Source organism: Dermochelys coriacea, chromosome 27 (assembly GCF_009764565.3).
Source record: "Dermochelys coriacea isolate rDerCor1 chromosome 27, rDerCor1.pri.v4, whole genome shotgun sequence".
Classification (NCBI taxonomy): Eukaryota; Metazoa; Chordata; order Testudines; family Dermochelyidae; genus Dermochelys; species Dermochelys coriacea.
This window is the reverse complement of record NC_050094.1, coordinates 15,346,586-15,364,057: the sequence shown is the minus strand read 5'-3', so window position 1 is coordinate 15,364,057 and position 17,472 is coordinate 15,346,586. Positions and strand designations below refer to the sequence as shown.

Genomic DNA, 17,472 nt, shown 5'->3' with positions numbered 1-17,472 from the left:
GTGAAGTGCTGCTGAGAGCACCATCAACCCTCCAGGAGCCTCCGAACCCAGGGTGGTGCTCTGACAACACAGTCCAGCCCTACCCCAAGGCACCCCCACGCTGCCCCCTCCCTGCTGGCTTCTTCCTCTCCACTGGCCCTCCCCTGCTGGCTCCCCCCCATGTCCCCTCCCCTGCGTGCTCTCCCCCCGCCCACTGCCCCCTCCCTGCTGGTTCTCCCCCCGCCCACTGCCCCCTCCCCTGCGTGCTCTCCCCCCGCCCACTGCCCCCTCCCCTGCTGGTTCTCCCCCCGCCACACTGCTGGTTTCCCCAGGCTGCTCCCCTACCCTGTTGCCGTTACCCCGCGGCCCCCGTTAGTCCCCCTTCCCGCTAGGGGCGCTGCAGGCCGCGAAATGGCGTAGGGGACGTCACCGGCCTATGGGCTGGTGGCCAACGTCACATCCTGCATGCTCGGCCCGGAGCCCGTTTCCACGCTAGGACTCGGGGAGAGCGGGGCGCTCCCGGCCCGGGCATGGAGGGCTCCAAGTCATCGGCGTGCACCATGCAGGTGAGCTTCGTGTGCCAGCGCTGCAGCCAGCCGCTCAAGCTGGACACGTCCTTCAAGATCCTCGACCGGGTCACCATCCAGGAGCTGACAGGTAAGGGGGGCCGGCGGGCTCGTGGGCCGGGCGCCTCTGGGCCAGAAGGGGGCTGGGATGCCTGGGGAGCGGGGGGCACGCTGGGGTGGGAGGAGATCGGGGTAAGTAAAGAGCGCTCAGGGCCTGGTAAGCCCCCGCGGTTTGGTGTTTTCACAACATGCCGCTGGTCAGGCGGTTACGAAGATGCCTCTCGACCGGCTACGCCCTGGGGGTGGGGGTGGGACGGACCAGAGGGGGGCTGTCTGGATGGCAGTAGGGCAGGGGTCAACACTCGGTTCTCCGTGGAGGAAAATGGCGGGGATGACCACAAGTGGGGCCTTGACTGTACAGCCCAAGTCGTTCAGAAACCTGCAACTCTGTGAAATAGTTTCATTGCTTATCGTGCACGATTTGTTCAGTCCTCTAGTCATTGTTGTTCTTTGTTCAGCTCCGTTACTTACCACAGCTCCAGCAAAACCAGGAGACATTCATGAAGAAGAGACCAACTTAACAGAGGTAAAGGGCTTGGACTGAATATCTCTTCCTTCCTTTATCCAAGGTCCTGTGATAAAGCTAGTTTGTCTCTTGGAGACTACAGGTTAGCCTGAGCTTCAATTAATTTGTCCTGTGAGGATGATAGCCCTCCTTTTGCGAGAGAACCCAAAAGGAAGCTGATTCTACTCTTTTATGTCATGAGTGGCATTTGATTGACTGATGGTGTATTGCCTTTATTTTCAGGAAGCCTTCATAGAAAACCGTCAGGATGGTGTATCCAGGAGAGTCATTCCTCCAGCCAGGTATCACTTGTGTTTGCGGTAAATTTTCTGAAACATTGTGGGGGTCTCCTGATTCTACATGGATCTATCTATATAAGAGCTGCCATTATGGAAGACATTGTGGCTGCTGGCTTCATTTCAGAATAAATCTTACTCATTCTTTATTTATCATACACTCTACTGTAGTATATGAAAGCCGAAAGAACTCCTATATAGGGAAGGATGAGTGTAACTTGCATGTTTTGGGTGTGGGTGGTTGACCACAGAAGTCATGCATTAAGTACAGATTCTCCCTTGCCGTGGTGAACCTCACCTAGGCTTATGCTGAGATTCTCAGTTTCCTTGGGCACTTGGGGTATTTGCTGGATCCAGTAGGGTCCCAAAACCTTTTTTAATCCATTCCATTCAGGACCTTGCTATTCCCACCCCACCCCCTTTGTAGCAGCTCTTACTCCTGCATTTGTGGTGTTCTTGGGACGTTATTTACCAGCTAAGGGGTGGCACAGAACTAATACCTGTGCACTGCCACCTAAGACTGTAAATCTCCCACTGACCTTTATGTAAATTCAGTGTACAGATAGATGACCCTTTGTTCAAAAATCAAAAGGGAAAGGACTGCACAAGACATCAGAATTAAAGGCACAGTGGAGGGGTCTCTGGAAAACTTTGGGACATAGTATTCCAGTGAGAGAAATTCAGTGATGTTTTGACATTCTTCATCAGTTCACAACAACAAAATCCCTTTCTCTTCAAGAATGATGTCAACAGAAAGTGCCAACAGTTTTACTCTGATTGGAGAGGCTTCTGATGGGGGCACTATGGAAAATCTAAGCAGAAGACTGAAGGCAAGTCTCATGCTGACAAACTAGATGTTCTCTTGAATGTAGTGTATGTTCTTTGGGGCAGTTTGCGAGTTGGAGTTGTAACTCATATTTCTGGCCTTCAAATATTTGCGTAGAATAAAGGTAAACAAGCTTAAAATCTGTTCAGTTTATCAAGCTTGGGCTGTGAAAAATGGCACATTGCTGTTCTCTTAGGGGGCACAAGTCTGTCCATTTAACACTTGGTTTTTCATTTAATATCGAGCAGAACCTGGAGCTGATTCTAAATTTGCTATACTAAGAGTGAACTCTTTCTCTAGGTTACTGGTGACCTTTTTGACATTATGTCAGGACAGACAGATGTGGACCATCCTCTGTGTGAGGAATGCACAGATACTCTTCTAGACCAGTTAGACACACAACTCAATATCACAGAGAATGAATGCCAGAACTACAAGTAAGTGATTTATTATTGAACAGTTGGAGCACTCCATCATCACTTCCAGTAGCCTTAGTCTGAAGAGCAGGGAAAGAATATAGATATAAAGAAGTGTCTACACTGAGCGTTTGGCAATTCTCCAAATCTCATCCTTTCAGAATTGCCTTAAGTATCCTTTTGTAACACCTACTGTCTCCTGTAGACGATGTCTGGAGATCTTGGAACAAATGAATGAGGATGATAAGGAGAAACTGCAGATGGAGCTGAAAGAACTTGCTTTGGAAGAGGAGAGATTGATCCAGGAGCTGGAGGAAGTAGAGAAGAACCGCAAGATGGTAGCAGAAAACTTTGAGAAAGTCAGGACAGAAGCAGAGAGACTGGATCAGGAGGAAGCACAGTGAGTCTTAGCCAAAGTCTATTTCATGGCAGTAGTGATAAATATGGACAAGTGGGTGTATCAGACTGGGTTGTGAGTAAACATGTACTGTACTTCTAATGACCCACAAATACTGTCTGGGTACAAGTGGCTTCCTCTATTACAAAGCTGTGGATCTGGTACCTTAGTGAGAGTGACTTAGATCTCTCTCCATAGAGAGGGTCTGTCTGGGATAGTGGTGCATGTAGGAGTTGGTCTCTTGCTGTCCTGTGCTATTGGTAGCTTTCTCATTGTTGCTGTTTGAAGGTATCAGAAGGAGTACAGTGAATTCAAGAGGCAGCAACTGGAGCTGGACGATGAACTGAAAAGTGTTGATAACCAGATGCGCTATGCCCAGATCCAGTTGGATAAACTGAAGAAAACCAATGTGTTCAATGCAACTTTCCATATCTGGTAATGTAGGCTCTGAACTAGAGGGGCAGAGCTGCTGAAGCACCAGCTTTCATGAATCTGCATTACAGCATCATTGCCAAGATAGCAACCTATTTTTTGGCAACTTCGGTGCAACCCAGGGCTGAAATCTACTTCTTAGCTGAGAGCAGGCAATCGGATCTCCTCATGGTGACAGCTGAAAGGGCAGGAAAGGAAACATGCTCTACCCAGGCTGTGTGAGGAGATTTGCAAACATGAGAGCAGCTGGCAGGTGCTATCTTTAGGTTGTCAAACCTGGGACCATGTGGAGCACAGTGCTGAGCCCTAACTGAACAGCTCTGCTTGAGCTTTTGCACTTGCCATGTTGAATCCTGAACTTTACAAAGATAATATAAGCTGCTCCATTGTCTTTGAGCTCCTTAAAGAGACTTGATGGCTTGCAGGGTTACCTTGCATTACAGCAGCAATGGGGATTAGGGCCCTGTTGTGCTAGGTACCATAGAGAAAATCCCTGCCCCAAAGAGCTTTCCTACAACTTTTCCTCTTCACACAGGCACAGTGGGCAGTTTGGCACAATTAATAACTTCAGACTTGGCCGCCTCCCCAGTGTCCCTGTAGAATGGAATGAGATCAATGCAGCTTGGGGGCAGACTGTGCTACTGCTTCATGCCCTTGCTAACAAGATGGGCCTGAAATTTCAAAGGTAAGAGCAATACTTTATACACCTCATACTGGCTATTGTGCCATGGAAAAAGGCACTCACAGACTTATCTGCCTTTTCTTTCAGATACCGTCTCGTTCCCTATGGAAACCATTCATATTTAGAGTCCCTCACAGACAAATCGAAGGTAAGAAAATCCAAAAGTAATCTGCCTGGAAAGCTAAATTCCCTCTATTCCTGCTAATATGAGTGAGCAGAAAATGTAAATCCTGCCATTCACGATTAGATCTTATTACAGGCTTAATACAACTGCTGTTGTAACTGCCTTACCTCTAATAATCATAAAACTGGAAGGGACCTCGAGGTCATCTAGTCCAGTCCCCTGCACTCAAGGCAGGACTACGTATTATGCTTCATGCTCCCCTAGGGGACAGGGGTGCAAAGAAGTGGAGGAGGTGCCCTGTTTTATTTAAAAGCCATTCTTCTGGCCAGTTGAGGTGTGTCAATGGGTTTGAGAGTCCTGTCCCGGTGGTGAATGGTGGCTGGGATGAGTGGAACGCCGTAAGGCTTGGCTCTTGAAGGTAGAGGAATCCCTAGGGCCATCTCCTGTGCCTGTGGTGAGTGTTTCTAAACTAGAGTCTCTCTATTGCCTAGAACTACCTTCTCTCTTTCAGGAGTTGCCCTTATATTGTTCTGGGGGTTTAAGGTTCTTTTGGGACAATAAATTTGATCATGCGATGGTGGCATTCCTGGACTGTGTGCAGCAATTCAAAGAGGAGGTGGAGAAAGGCGAAACTCGCTTTTGTTTGCCTTACAGGTAAATGTTACTATCTGAAGTGCTTCTGTAACATAGTGCATGTTAGCCCATGCAGCTCTGCCAATGCTGCTGCATCCTGACCCACAGCATTCTTTGCTATCCAGGCCTGTCTTATTTTAAGCCAAAACATCTGATGGTTCTGTGCTTGTGGGGAGAGCAGCACAGAACCATTTCCTGGGCTCTGTCCCTTTTGACCTAAATGGGATTTAAAGCTAGTTCCTCAGCAATGGAAGGCCACTGCATAGTTGTTTTTTTTTAAAGCTGATGTTTACCTTTGTTAAAATAAGGGATCAGACCATGCCTTAAAAAAAATGTTCAGCACTGATGTAAGATTCATAATCCTGAGATTAAAGGGTCTGAAAATACAGTACTTGGATACTTCAAATGTCAAACCCAACTACTGGAAATAACTGCTTCATAATCAGTGGAGTGAAGCTAGCTTAAATGAAGTGATACAGAAGAGATTACACAGCATTAGCCGTTTATCAGAGGTGATGATTTATGTTGAAATGTAAATGTGTTAATACATCTCTTTTTATATGATACAGAATGGATGTGGAGAAAGGCAAGATCGAAGATACAGGTGGCAGTGGTGGCTCTTACTCTATTAAAACACAGTTTAACTCTGAAGAGCAATGGACAAAAGCACTCAAATTCATGTTAACTAACCTGAAATGGGGTCTTGCCTGGGTTTCATCCCAATTTTATAACAAATGACACTCTCTCTCTCTGGGTGGGGGGAAGGGGGGGATCCTGAGGGCTAGAGAGAATCTGCTTTTTTCCCCCCTTTTCTGGAAAGTGTTATAAATTGTCACTTAATATTAACCAGTACAACATGTTTACAATACCAAAAATCCACAAGACACTTTAAAATTTAATTTGACAAGTAGTGCATAGAAAAGCAATATGTAAAATTGTACTGTTGAGCAGAACAGAATATAATTCAGCTCTTTATGAAATAGCTAGTTAGCAAGTGTCTGGGAGTTTAATAGACAAGTCAGAAACTTGCTGTACAGCACCAGTAGGTATCTGATGTAACTCATTACAATTTAACAGAGAATGCAGTTAGAAAAATGAAATATTAGTGACAGTGAGAACTGTGTTGGGGGCAAAGCCTATGGAAGCTTTGCCTAATCACCCTAAATGGTGACTAATGCTTGAAACTTAGTATCTTCTCTTTAAATCAGAACTAATGAGCACTTAGTGCCATTGAACTTTATGTGGGTTTGATATTGTTTAAAACATTGCCAGCTATTTAACTATTTGTAATGAATATTTCCTGCAGCCTGTTACTGCACAAAGGTGCATTGAATAACACTGTAATAAAATACTTTGTATTCTGGACAGATTGATTGCTTCCATTCCACATACACTGTAACTATAGCATTTCCCTCCCCTGTTAACACTGGCAGACTACCTACCTGACTTTCTTTTTGGGCTGTGGGGGTAACTAGATCTGGGGGGCAGAAGGAACAACCTTGATATTGTAAACAGTTCAAGACAGTCACTGCTTCTGCACAACAGCAACTGTGTGAAGAAAGCCTGGCCCGGCTTGTAGCACTTGTACACAGTAGAACAGTTTGTAGACTTATCGTTGCCACTTCTATAACCATTTTCCCAAAAGCAAAACACTTCACAATTGCAGCATTTTACTCCCCATGTCACTACTTCACATTGAGTATAGGGGATAGTTTGCAAAGGCCACTTTTAACAATTTTAAATGCCATATTTGACAGCTGCTACATAGCAACTAAACAAAAGTTCATCCTACATGCGTTACAAGTCAAAACCACCTGCATCTGTTACAAAAAGTTAGTGGATGGAACATGGCTTTGAGGACACTGATACATGGGAAAGGTTGCAGTGGAAAAGCCAAGTTTATTTTGTAGGAGGTACAACATAGTTCTCTGAAGATCTAGTTCCTTTGTTCTTCCTTGGATTAGTGGTGCCAACACTGTGGTTCAGTATTGCATATGAAAACTCTAAAATGCTTTGTGTGGTAATGCCAGTGATGCAATTTAAATGCTCCACAACCTTAAAAAAAAAATCTTCCTTATTTTGGGCAACAGAGCAGTAGTTCTAGATCTTAAATCTTTGAGTATTTGTAAAGGAAAACAAAAACTTGATTATAACCTACCCTATGGCTCTAATACTGTGCTATCTAGCTGCTACGGGAATATAAATAAATAAAAAAAAACACTAGCCCTCTGCAATTAGCCAGTATAGGATCCTGGTAGTGGAAGCTTTCTCCCTTAGAGAGGAGGAATTTTTTTTTTTTAAAGCAACTAACATCTTTTAAATAGGACCTCTCTTTTATATTAAAAAGCATAGGCTGGCTGTTTGGGGGGAGACTGGTGCCTTATGGGGTTACTTCTCTCCCCCCCACCCCTTCTGTCAATGGAAGCCTTTGGATACAGCATGTTCTAGGACTCGGAGTAAGAAAGCTGCAGGCTTCTCAGAATAGGTTTGCAAAGTAATGAGACACTCGTTAAATTCCCAACCTCCCCTTGCCCTGCAGTACTAATATATTAAAGGACTCCACCTTTAATATACTCCCAGTCCAACACACCTGTCTCCCTGTACTGTGTAAACAGTAAAAGATGCAAAACTTTTTTAGTTCATGTAAGCCTAAGAACTGCACTGTGTATTTCTTGTCTAGCAGTACCTGATTCCAGTATTCAGGATTTAGTATGAAAGCGCTTGTGCTGATGACTCCAACTGCCAAGAGCATGAAATCTTCCTTTACTGACAAAAATTTTTCTCTGTATAATTAAAACAGTAGTAATATCTGCTTTAAACTGAAACTGTTCTGTATTTCAACAGCTGAGTGTTGTAGCATCGATATTGCATATTTGGAGGTAAACAATTTTAGTGGCATTTTAATCTACAAAACACACATACAAATTAAACACTTTTAAAAGCCACTTCAGGCTGATACTAATATCTTCAACTTAAAGTCCACTCTCCCACTACTTAACTTGTTTGTTTGACTACATTTTCTTAAAGATAAGAGAGATTCTCCCAATCTGCCTATTCTACAGCAATGTTGCTGAAGCATTTTGACTTTTATAAGCATATGGAAAAACTGAGAACACAAATTGTAAAATGCTAGAAAAACTGGTATTAGTTTTGAGGAGTATGCTAATAACTCTTATTATACTTGGCACTTCTGTAGTACTTTGTCTTCAAAGCTCTTCTGAAAACACTTATTGATCAATGCCAGCCTAAGAGGCAGGTAAATATCACTGTTCTGCAGATGGAGAAAGATGCAGTGCACCCAGGATGACAAACAGTCACTGTCAGACCTGGGATCAAAACTTGGCAAATTAAGTTAGTCATACTCAGAACCGATAATTCCCAAATACCACTTACTACGGAAAGGAAGTCATGTATGGACACATTGTACACTTCTTGACATTTAATAGAATTAGCAACTTAAATCCAGAAACCTCAGTCCCAGATTCTTAGTTCACAAAGAATGGTCCATTGAGTTGTATTGCAAATAACGGTGACTCATTTTTTCTCAGTAAGCTAAGCACTTTCTCTAATCTGTATCTGCTGTGTCATAATGTGTCAAATAGACAACTATGAAACTGCAGCCGATGGATGGTAAATGCACAAGAATATGTGACCCTCGCATGATTTTTCCCTCCCCTCTGAGCATAAAATCAATATTAGTTCAAATGTGTCCTGGGGCATAGGTGGTACTTACATCTGGAGTTCACTCGGTGTTGAATTCTCAATAGAAATCTTTAGTAAAGTATCATAGATGATGTTCCGCATGAGATAAGTTAAATCCAATAGGTGCATGCACATCTTATGCAACTGTTTCATAGGAAGTAAGCAGCCATTATGTCCTAAAGTGGAGATTATACATGGTCAGCTATATATTTTATGATCCATAAAACTAGATTATGAAAAATATTAGCCATCATGACCAAGGCAGTCTTGTGTACTGAGTTGTTTATGGCTAACATTTTCAGTAGTGACCACTTTAAGGTGAGGCACCCAAAACTTGAGACTCCATAGAAGGGTCTGACTTCGCTCAGCAAATTCCATCAATCAGGCCCCTTTAAAGGATCTCAAGTAGGTTCTTTTCCCCTCCGCTCTTCTGCTGGTAATCGCTCACCTTAAGTGATCACTCTGGTTACAGTGTGTATGGTAACACCCATTGTTTCATATTCTCTATGTATATAAATCTCCCCACTGTATTTTCCACTGAATGCTTCCGATGAAGTGAGCTGTAGCTCACGAAAGCTAATGCTCAAATAAATTTGTTAGTCTCTAAGGTGCCACAAGTCCTCCTTTTCTTTTTCCAAAAATCACAATTCACTTTGGAAAAATTGTGGCCTTATATAACTGCTTTTAATAAAAATATTAATCTTATAACAACAGCTTGCCAAACAGCCAGAAGACCAGTTACCCCGATGTATTTCTTCTTGGACGCTAACTGCTGGGCTCCTCACTCTGTAAAGTTTCAGAGTAGCAGCCATGTTAGTGTGTATCCGCAAAAAGAAAAGGAGTACTTGTGGCACCTTAGAGACTAAAATTTATTTGAGCATAAGCTTTCGTGAGCTACAGCTCACTTCATCGGATGAGTTTCTTGCTTGTGTCAGTCAATGGTAGAAGGCTCCTGTGCAGATTTGACAGGTAAAATGAGGCCCAGGACTCACCCTAGGAAACACCTCAGAGTAGGGAGAACACTTTGAAGCTTTGGGCTTTCCATTACTAATAACCACACTGGCGAGTTTCTCTCTGTCACTTCATGCTTGATTTTACCAGATTTTACCAATGATTAAATCTGAGATTGTTTGTTTCAGATTCTAGTGGTAACTGCATTTAATCTTTTTTAATTTCTACACAGTTTCCTTTTATTAATACTCTTACCTAACACCTCCAGAAGCAACTCAACATAGGCAAAAGGAGTTGGCACATTGATCTGGAAGCGTAAAGCCTTCAGAATGGCAAGTTCTGACTCCACCAAGTTCTGTTTTGTGTATGAATAGTCTAAGGACTGCAGAAATTTCAGAACTGTGTTATTGTTAATTATCTGGAAAAAACAGTGATGGGTTATTTTTAAAACTGTTTTCAGAGTAGCAGCCGTGTTAGTCTGTATTCGCAAAAAGAAAAGGAGTACTTGTGGCACCTTAGAGACTAAAAAATTTATTAGAGCATAAGCTTTCATCCGATGAAATGAGCTGTACCTCACGAAAGCTTATGCTCTAATAAATTTGTTAGTCTCTAAGGTGCCACAAGTACTCCTTTTCTTTTTTTAAAACTGTAAAACTGCTGCTGTAAGAGGTGTTCTCTCAAGCTCTCAGAAGTTAACCTGCATGATGATATGCTGTTAATAGTTTCTTTTTGAGTTGAGAACTAATAGAATTTTTGTTTAACTTGCCTTCTAAGCTAAAAATAGAAAATGCAAGCTGAAACTATTACCCTTTGCCAGGTAGTAGCACATCTTGGGGTTTTGCAGGGCTGTGCCCCATTGGAGCAGAAATCAGGGATGCTGAGTTTAGGTATTTTATCAGTATAACTTTTTTTATTTACACAATATACACATGTCCTGGAACAGAAGTGGTCACACATGGCAGTCAGGCAAAGCCCTCCGCCTGCAATCTCAGCCCTAACACCATTGCCCACTTCCCAGGAAGTATATTTGTCCCACGGGCCGACTCTAATTAGAGAGATTAAGGCAGAGAGCAAACTCTTGCTTGCAATATTTTCCTCAAAAAGAAAATACATCACAGTACTAACAACAACACAGCATTTCTTCAGACTGAATAGGGCATCACACACACTAAGAAAATGAACTTGTAAAGCTATGTAACGGCATCATCTGGCGACCCCTTCCATTAACAATGCTGGGTTTTGATATCGTGGTGTACTTAAGAACCAAATGGTACAGGTCATGGTTACTCTAAATAATAAAATTGTGTTAACTTCTTTCATTGTGAAGGTGCAGTGTACAATTTCCAGGGGCATAACAGTTACTGTGCCCCAGTGCAAGAGGATCTAGATTTCCCATGCCCAAATTATCCTGGATTACATAGTCACTGCTGTCCTTTGAAACAGTAACTCCTTTGGTTCGGAGTTTAGATAAGACCAAAATGTAAGTAAGTAAGAGTATACTGTACTGCTAAAAATCTGGTGTAAGAAAGTGGTTAATTTGCTCACATTGTAGTGAAAAGAAAGTTTGCTTGCAAGCTGAATGCAAGACACAAGCCGCAGCACAAATGTGTCACACATCTGTGCTTTCAAAGTGCCCCAGATGTTGCCCTCTCCTTGTTCATTGTTTATCCTTGACTCTTTTGTAGAGTTACAGCTCTCTTCTACATGCTTAATCATAAACCTGCAAAGAAAAAAAGCTAACTATGTTAGGAACCATTAGGAAAAGGATAGATAAGAAGACAGTAAATATAATGGCACTATATAAATCCATGGTACACCCACACCTTGAATATTACATGCAGTTCTGGTCACCTCATCTCAAAGAAGCTATATTAGAATTAGAAAAGGAACAGAAAAGGGCAACAAAAATAATTAGTGGTATGAAACAGCTTCCATACAAGGTGAGATTAAAACAACTGGGTCTGTTCAGCTTAGAAAAGAGAAGAATACAGATACAACAGAGGTCTATAAAAATCATGAATGTTGTGGAGAAAGTGAATAGGGAAGTGCTATTTACCCCTTCACATAACACAAGAACTGGGGTCACCTGATTAAATTAATAGGCAGCAGGTTTAAAACAAACAAAGGAAGTACTTCTTCACACAATGCACAGTCAACCTGTGGAATTTGTTGCCAGGAGATACTGTGAAGGCCAAAAGTATAACTGGGTTCAAAAAAGGATTTGTAAGTTCGTAGAGGATAGGTTCATCATTTGCCAAGATGGTCAGGGACACAACCCCATGCTCTGGGTGTCCCTAAACCTCCCAACTACCAGAAACTGGGACTGGAAGACAGGGAAGGATCACTCAACATTTCCCTGTTCCGTTCATTCCTTCTGAACCATCTGGCACTGGCCACTGTCAGAGACAAGGTATTGGGCTAGATGGAATATTGGGCTTGCCCAGCAGGACCATTCTTATGTAAAAGATCAGCTCTCAGAAAAGTTGTGTTTTGCTAACAAAAGGAAAAATACCTTCTACGTGTATTCAGAATACTTTACTCTCAATATACATACCAATTATACTTGTAATTAAATGACAGGAAAGGCAAAGCTGCAGATATAAAGATACTCCATATCTTCTGCCTGAGCAGTGCAGAGTACATACAGTATAACTACTACAGGTATAAGAATTGCATTATGTCTTTGATTGGGAAGTTACCTTTCAAATATTTCAACTGCTTGATATCGTGCAGATTGGTCCAGGAACCATTTTTCACACAAAAGAAATACAAATTCTGCAAAAAAGTGCAATTAACAGTCATCACTGATGGATAAGATGGACACACTTTATCAAAAAGTAAAAGTAACTAAGTAAGACGATAAGGAATCAGACATGAAAACTGAGTCTTTGTAGAGAGGCCACTAATGGGAATTTATACAGAGGATGTTACTAATAAAGCAAAAAGAAAAGGAGTACTTGTGGCACCTTAGCTAATAAAGCAGCACACTCTAGCTAAAACCAGGAATTAACTAGACCTCATTTGACTTGTTACCATTCATTACAGGCAACAGAGACTGCCATCATAGCAAGACCAAACCACTGCTGACCCACGTAACAGTCACCATACTCAGGTCCCCTTTAATGTCACTGCCTGAATGGACAGAGCATTTTTGAATGGGAGTGTAAGAGAACAAATACCATACAAATGTTTTTATTTGGGGTAAAAGGTGCAGCCATGAATATATCACCAGGAACTCTCTCGTTTTCATACTTTCTGATTTAATCCCACATTTGCTTTTATGCTTTTTAAACATTTGTTTCTACCTTTGCTCACAACATGTTAGCTCAAGTTCATGTTTTTAATTGACATGTTGGTTACCTTAGAACCTGCACTCTAAAGAGTTCTCACACTTGTAGCAGCTGCTACAACCCCTCATGTCTGTATATTTACTAATATTTTTGTACATTCATTAAATTTCCCTGTAGATTACATTATTGCTGATCATAAAGAAATTTTCCTACTGTGGTGTATAACTACATAAGTATACAGCAAATATCAGCCTACAGCCAGCTTAGTTTTCATATAAAAACATTAGTAATCCTTGTACTTCTGGGAGCCCTAAAGTTCAAGAATGAACCATATGCACACAGAAGACACCTTGTTGCACCTGCAGTCTGGCAGCAGAGGCTCAGCAGCATAATTAATTTGTATTTTACTTTTATCTCTAGTTTTGAACCTTCTGCTCCTTCTCTATAGGATGCTGTAAAGGTATTTTCATAATCTATAGAATACCTTATGTAATTTGGCCCTTCACACCAAATGAGTCTGAAACTCCTGTTCTAGGGTAAAGCAAGGTGAGAATCAATCCTATGTACTGATTTCCATAATCTCAGACACCCCCCCCCCAAATCTTTAGAGCTGCATTGTGCTCTGTAGAATATTACAAAATATTCATTGAAGGATAATAAGGATTTGTAAGCACACGGTGCATACAAATGCACAAACCAGGCATTCATGGCATGTGGACACAGACACACACACATACACAGGCTGACAAGGATTTGCATCTCTCACCCACTATCTGGGTCTCTTTGAAGCATCCTGCCTGATCCGACAGCTCATTCAGATATTGTTCATTTTCTGTAGCTAAACAGATTAAAGTATCTTCAATGATCTCAGGAGCAACAACTCCAAAGACTGGCTCCGGGGTGCGAAACCTAGACACTGCCTGTGCCTCTGAGCTCATCTCAGCACTTCTGGCCAGTTCTCAAACAATAAAATAATAAGAGCATTATTTTGACAGGTTTCAGAGTAGCAGCCGTGTTAGTCTGTATTCGCAAAAAGAAAAGGAGGACTTGTGGCACCTTAGAAACTAAAATTTGAGCATAAGCTTTCGCGAGCTACAGCTCACTTCATCGGATGAAGTGAGCTGTAGCTCACGAAAGCTTATGCTCTAATAAATTTGTTAGTCTCTAAGGTGCCACAAGCCTTATTTTGATAGCACTGCAGCTGTACCCACTATGGTAATGGTTAGAGAGGGCACCAGGTAGTGCATGGAATAAGGCGGCGGTATAATCAGAAACTTTGCTACAGAAAATTTGCACCTCCTCACGCTGGATGGGCTCCCTGCCTGAGTTCCGAATCATGCTGGAGTTAGTAACAGTTAACACGTACACGTGCTCCCTTGTGTCAGTGCGGCAGGGGCCATCACAGTTACAGGCGGGACAACGGGATTTCAAGCAGCTCGGCAGAATTGCCAGCTACGTCCCAACCCCGGGGCAGGGCCCCGATCCGCCCTTCGTTACCAGGCGTGACGCACGCCCCGTGGGGCTTTGAGGAAGACGTGACCGCCGTCTATCCGCCCTGCCGCCTGGGGCATCGCTGATGAGTGGATGACAAAAGGAATTAGCTGCTACCCACTGACGCCAAGGGGTCCATTGCGGAGGCAGGGTGGCCTGTCCCCCAGGAGGAAGCTGGAGCCGGAGGGGGCCCGGCCTGACAGTCAGCTGGCGGCTCACTGCTGGGTCCCCGAGGCCGCAGCCTGGCAGCCGGGGCCTTTCCCGAGAGCGTCCGCGAACCCCCGGGCCGATTCAAGGGCGCGGCGAGCTGGGGAACCTGCGGGCTAGGCCTGGGCAGGGCCGGGGGGTTGGAAGGGAGATGTCGGGGGCCCAGCCCCAGGCCCCCCCCGACAGGCCGATGGTGGGAGCTGGAGGCCGCGGCAGCCTCGGCTGCTCTGGGACATTTTTTCCCTCCCTCCTCATCGCCTCACCTGCCGTCTCTCAGCCAATCACACGACGCCGTTGCCTCTGGTCACGTGGCAGTCTCCCACGCTCGAGGCGCGTCGGTTAGTCACCTCTTCCCGCCTAAAAACTCGCCGCAGCCCCCGAAGCCACTGACCACCAATCACAAGAGACGCCTCCGTGGCGCTCACTGTCACGTGGGCCGCGTAACCAATCGGGCGGGCGCACTTGGGCCCCTGGCGGTGATTGGCCACAGTCCGTACTTCCTCCGCTCTCGCGCCCTCATCGAAGACGGCGGCTCGCGCCTCACGCCGACGCGGCGGATATGACGGCAGCGTCCGCGCGCCGCCCGGCCGGTCACGCGGGCGGTGGGCGCGGCTCGGCGGGGAAGATGGCGGCGCCGCGGGAGCCGGGCGGGGGCGCGAAGCGGCCGGAGCCGGAGCCGAGCGCGGAGCAGCGGCGCGTCATGCAGCGCGCGGAGGAGGCGCTGCGCCCGCGGGCCCTGCAGCGGCGGCTCCGGGGCCGGAACCTGCTGACGGGGCTGGGCATCGGCGCGGTGGTGCTGGGCATCTGTATCCGGCCGGCCGGGCGGGGGGAGCGGCCCCCCGGGGGGGGGGGGGTGTGTGCCCCCCGGGGGGGGGGGGGTGTCCCCCGGAGCAGCGTGTGTGTGTCCCCCGGGGGGGGGGTGTGTGTCCCCGGGGGGGGGGGGGTGTGTGTCCCCCGGGGGGAACCCCTGGAGGAGGGAAGGGCCAGTGGGGGGGGTATTTTCTGGCGGTGTCTCTTTGATTTCCCCCCCCGCATGTTTTCCTGAGCGGCCCCTCCCCAGATGGTTACACCTTCTACAAGATCTCCCAGGAGCGATTCCTGGACGAGCTGGAGCAGGAGGTCGAGGCTGCCAAGACCCCGGCGAACTGAGACCCTGAGCTGGCCGGGGCTGCTCCCCGCTTGGGATGGATCCATCTGGAACTGACGCATGTGCCAGGGACCTGCCGCAGCCCAACCCCTCCTGGGTTGCATTGGCCTTTGAGGTGCCTGGCACTCCCTAGGGTGGGGGGGTGAGTCCTTGCAGTGTGTGGGGGAGGGGCGTTCCCTCTCCCCTGAGCAGACCAGGCTCCTACCACCTCCAGTTAAACCTCCAGGCTGCAGTTGTAGATTGTGGTGCAACAGCACCAAGTTTGTTCCCTGACATGCTCATCTGCTATTCACCCCCTGCAGCGGGTGGGCCAGGGCCTCAATAAACCTGTCTAAATGATTCACCAGAGTGGGTGTGTGAAATGCCAGCCCTGGGCCTCCCCAAGTGGGGCCTGCTGGGGGGCACTTGGGAGGGGGGTTGGTGCAACATCCCTGTAATACCTTCTTGTTGGTGGAAATACACAGGTGGGAGCTTAAAGGAGGTCTCTGAGGCCTGGTCCAGCAGCTCCTGGTGCAGTTTGTAGCTATATAAGAGCAAATGGGGAAAGGTGGTAAAATAGTAAGTGTCTAGGACCAAGTTTGTTGGCTGCAGTGGCAGTGCCAGTGCCAGTGTTTCTTGGGTTGAATATGGCTGCATCATGAATTCCTTGTTTCCTGGTGCTGAGAGGAAGTATGGGGAGGTACCTGGCCTGGGAGTGCCACACCCTGTGTTTGCCACCTGCAGGCAGAGGAGGATGTAGCACTGGAGTAATTCTGCTCCAGGCTGTGAAGAGCCCCTGGTGAAGGAGGAGGTTGGGGGGGTGGAAGAGTAGAGCCATGGGAGAGGCTGGTACATGGAAATGTGCCTGCTGGCCTCAGGGGGAGAGCAAGTCCTGCAGGGATAGTACTTGCTCATGCCTTTCTAAGTGCATTGTGGAGGTGGCACATGGCTGCAGAGTTCCCTGAGTGACTTGTGCTTTAACCTCTGGCTGAGCAATGATCTCAGTTCAGTCTGCATTGTGGCTAGGACCCAGCCCCAGGGGGAAGCACTGGATGGCCCAGGCCATGGTCCCTGTGCTGCGGTCATTGCCACAAGTCAATGTGTTTGAGGCATTGACCTTACTGGGCCTTGGGGAAGTGGGCACTAGACCTGGAAGTCAGTGACTCATTCCTTAAAAGGTGATGCAACTTTGTGGATATGAATAAAACCAACTTTGTCGTGAGCTGCCTGTGTGACTTTCAGCTAATGATTCTTGTGCACCTGCTCAGATACTCCAGGGAGAGGAAGTGAAGTAACGGGGGAAGGTGCGTGTATGCTGCCTCCAGGGCCCACTGAATTAGATACAAAGGTGATGTGCTGCCCTCAGGGGAAAGGGGGTACAAACCACCCTCCTCACTGCCAGAAAAGACTCCCAGGGAAAGGGTAGCTCTTAATGCTCCTGGCCCAGCTTGCAGGGGAAACACTCTGTCGTTTGCCCCTTCTGAAGGGCAGACCTGAGCCCAAGAGAGCAGCTCCTGTGCCTGCAGTTATCTTTGCCTTTGTCATGTTCCAATAAAGGCCTCTGGAAAATGTGCTTCCAAGTTGATTATTGAGGTGGTGGCAGGAGGCTGGCTTAAGGACTGTTCTATGCAGCCCACATTTACTTAAGAGGCTTAAAAGTGAAAGTGGGTTGGGGGGGGCAGGAAAATGAGGTTTTCCAGCTCATTGCGCTAAGTCTTGAATTCATAGGAGGACAGGACTCTCCTGCTGCAGCCAGGAGAACAGGTGTATTATCTACTGGCCACCTTCC

At 45.9% G+C, this 17,472-nt stretch overlaps 3 protein-coding genes across 5 annotated transcripts; 2 read left to right on the top strand and 1 right to left on the bottom strand.

The window, feature by feature from the left end:
* Positions 1–299: 299 nt before the first annotated feature.
* Positions 300–6,281, top strand: BECN1 (beclin 1). 3 transcript variants are annotated; one of them, XM_038385181.2, is made up of 11 exons: positions 300–636; positions 1,064–1,131; positions 1,354–1,412; positions 2,146–2,236; positions 2,533–2,669; positions 2,854–3,048; positions 3,334–3,480; positions 4,013–4,162; positions 4,247–4,307; positions 4,795–4,937; positions 5,486–6,281. In XM_038385181.2, the coding sequence occupies exons 1-11, from the start codon at positions 510–512 to the stop codon at positions 5,652–5,654; spliced, it is 1,347 nt and encodes a 448-aa protein (XP_038241109.1). In that variant the 5' UTR covers positions 300–509; the 3' UTR covers positions 5,655–6,281. The 3 variants fall into 3 exon arrangements, with proteins under 3 accessions (XP_038241109.1, XP_043359359.1, XP_043359358.1); XM_043503423.1 differs by having other exon boundaries at positions 562–636; positions 2,115–2,236; XM_043503424.1 differs by lacking the exons at positions 4,795–4,937; positions 5,486–6,281 and adding an exon at positions 4,419–4,786 and having other exon boundaries at positions 326–636.
* On the bottom strand, positions 5,724–14,256 carry CNTD1 (cyclin N-terminal domain containing 1). Its single transcript, XM_043503429.1, has 8 exons — positions 14,045–14,256; positions 13,626–13,846; positions 12,269–12,344; positions 11,115–11,289; positions 9,825–9,987; positions 8,650–8,794; positions 7,603–7,699; positions 5,724–6,971 (listed from the first exon to the last, which is right to left on the bottom strand). Exons 2-8 carry the CDS (start codon positions 13,795–13,797, stop codon positions 6,816–6,818), a joined length of 984 nt encoding a protein of 327 aa, XP_043359364.1. The 5' UTR covers positions 13,798–13,846; positions 14,045–14,256; the 3' UTR covers positions 5,724–6,815.
* Positions 14,257–15,101: 845 nt separating this feature from the next.
* Positions 15,102–16,043, top strand: LOC119848868 (cytochrome c oxidase assembly factor 3 homolog, mitochondrial). The gene is made up of 2 exons (XM_038385183.2): positions 15,102–15,363; positions 15,618–16,043. The coding sequence occupies exons 1-2, from the start codon at positions 15,117–15,119 to the stop codon at positions 15,704–15,706; spliced, it is 336 nt and encodes a 111-aa protein (XP_038241111.1). The 5' UTR covers positions 15,102–15,116; the 3' UTR covers positions 15,707–16,043.
* Positions 16,044–17,472: the final 1,429 nt, after the last annotated feature.

What these genes read in the sequence shown, in the direction of transcription:
- BECN1 (XM_038385181.2), top strand. Translation starts at nt 510, where the DNA reads ATGGAGGGCTCCAAGTCATCGGCGTGCACCATGCAGGTGAGCTTCGTG. An exon ending in AGAGTCATTCCTCCAGCCAG is followed by an intron (nt 1,413 to 2,145) that starts GTATCACTTGTG and finishes TTTCTCTTCAAG; the next exon opens with AATGATGTCAACAGAAAGTG. An exon ending in ATCTAAGCAGAAGACTGAAG is followed by an intron (nt 2,237 to 2,532) that starts GCAAGTCTCATG and finishes CTCTTTCTCTAG; the next exon opens with GTTACTGGTGACCTTTTTGA.
- CNTD1 (XM_043503429.1), bottom strand. Translation starts at nt 13,797, where the DNA reads ATGAGCTCAGAGGCACAGGCAGTGTCTAGGTTTCGCACCCCGGAGCCA. An exon ending in GTTGCTTCTGGAGGTGTTAG is followed by an intron (nt 8,795 to 9,824) that starts GTAAGAGTATTA and finishes TCTCCACTTTAG; the next exon opens with GACATAATGGCTGCTTACTT. An exon ending in ACACCGAGTGAACTCCAGAT is followed by an intron (nt 7,700 to 8,649) that starts GTAAGTACCACC and finishes TTAATTATACAG; the next exon opens with AGAAAAATTTTTGTCAGTAA.
- LOC119848868 (XM_038385183.2), top strand. Translation starts at nt 15,117, where the DNA reads ATGACGGCAGCGTCCGCGCGCCGCCCGGCCGGTCACGCGGGCGGTGGG. An exon ending in CGCGGTGGTGCTGGGCATCT is followed by an intron (nt 15,364 to 15,617) that starts GTATCCGGCCGG and finishes GCCCCTCCCCAG; the next exon opens with ATGGTTACACCTTCTACAAG.